This window comes from Chrysochloris asiatica, unplaced genomic scaffold (assembly GCF_000296735.1).
Source record: "Chrysochloris asiatica unplaced genomic scaffold, ChrAsi1.0 scaffold00669, whole genome shotgun sequence".
Lineage (NCBI taxonomy): Eukaryota > Metazoa > Chordata > Mammalia > Afrosoricida > Chrysochloridae > Chrysochloris > Chrysochloris asiatica.
Window position 1 is genome coordinate 173,384 of NW_006409187.1, and position 1,171 is coordinate 174,554.

At 39.5% G+C, this 1,171-nt stretch overlaps 1 protein-coding gene across 1 annotated transcript; it reads right to left on the reverse strand.

Moving 5' to 3' along the window:
- Positions 1-578: 578 nt before the first annotated feature.
- Positions 579-1,163, reverse strand: LOC102815451 (olfactory receptor 10AG1-like). The gene has a single exon (XM_006877916.1). It carries the CDS (start codon positions 1,161-1,163, stop codon positions 579-581), a length of 585 nt encoding a protein of 194 aa, XP_006877978.1.
- Positions 1,164-1,171: the final 8 nt, after the last annotated feature.

Genomic DNA, 1,171 nt, shown 5'->3' on the forward strand with positions numbered 1-1,171 from the left:
TCTAAGCATTGTTGTTGTTGTTGTTGTTAAGTGCTGTCGAGTTGGTTCCGACCCATAGCGACCATGTACAGGGTTTCCGAGGGTGTAAATCTTTACGAGAGTAGAAAGCCTCATCTTTCTCCCGCGGAGCGGCTGGTAGTTTCAAACCGCTGACCTTAAGGCTCTAAGCATTAGAGATGCTAAAACAGTAGGAAGGATTGAGGAGGTAAAAGAGCTGAATAGAAAATTTCAGTGGATAGTTCTAAAAGCCAAAGTCAAGAATGATAATGAAATGTGCAAAGAGTTAGAAAACCAAAAGGATGAACACATCCAGCATTTCTCAAGGTGAAAGAACTGAAGAAAAAAAATCAATCCTTAACTTGCAATAATGAAAGATTCTATTGACTCCTGGTGTGGCACTTTATGATCAGCATTGGCTTCAAACACAAGGCCAGAAATTGATACACACCACCTTCTTGTAAGAATCCCTGTAGAAGATCATTATTAGTTGAAATTGACTCGATGACATTTAAAAACATCAAAAATTAGACAAAATATTGAATGATGAGAAATCAATTTTATACATTTTTGTTCATTCTTTAATGATGTGTTTTATTCCATAGCAGTTTTCTCAATGACATCATGACATCCTTGTTTCTTAAACTATATATCATGGGATTAAACATAGGGGTGAAGATAGCATAGAAAAGTGAAAGAACCTTGTTATTTCCCTCTGAGTGACTACTCTTGGGTCTTAGGTAAGTAATACTACCAGTTCCAAAGAATAACACCACAACCATAAGATGAGATGAGCAAGTGGAGAAGGCTTTGGTCCGACTTGTAGCTGATGGCAGCTTCAGGATGGTGGAGATGATTTTGCTGTAGGAGCCAAGTATCAACAGAAAAGGAACTGTGACAAATAACACAGCATCTATGTAGAACAATATCTCATTGACAGAAGTGTCCCCACAGGCCAGATTGAGTATTGGGGGAATGTCACAGAAGAAGTGGTTGATCTGATTAGGGCCACAGAAAGGCAGAGAGAAAATCTGATACGTTTGTCCTATCTGAACTACAATGTTAGCGACCCAAGAGCCAGTCACCAACTGGATGCAGAACCTTTGGTTCATGACTAGAGGATAGTGTAGTGGATTACAAATGGCCACATAGCGGTCATAGGCCATCACTGTCA

Excerpts from the sequence above, each read along its gene's own strand:
- LOC102815451 (XM_006877916.1), bottom strand. The coding sequence starts at position 1,163 with ATGGCCTATGACCGCTATGTGGCCATTTGTAATCCACTACACTATCCT.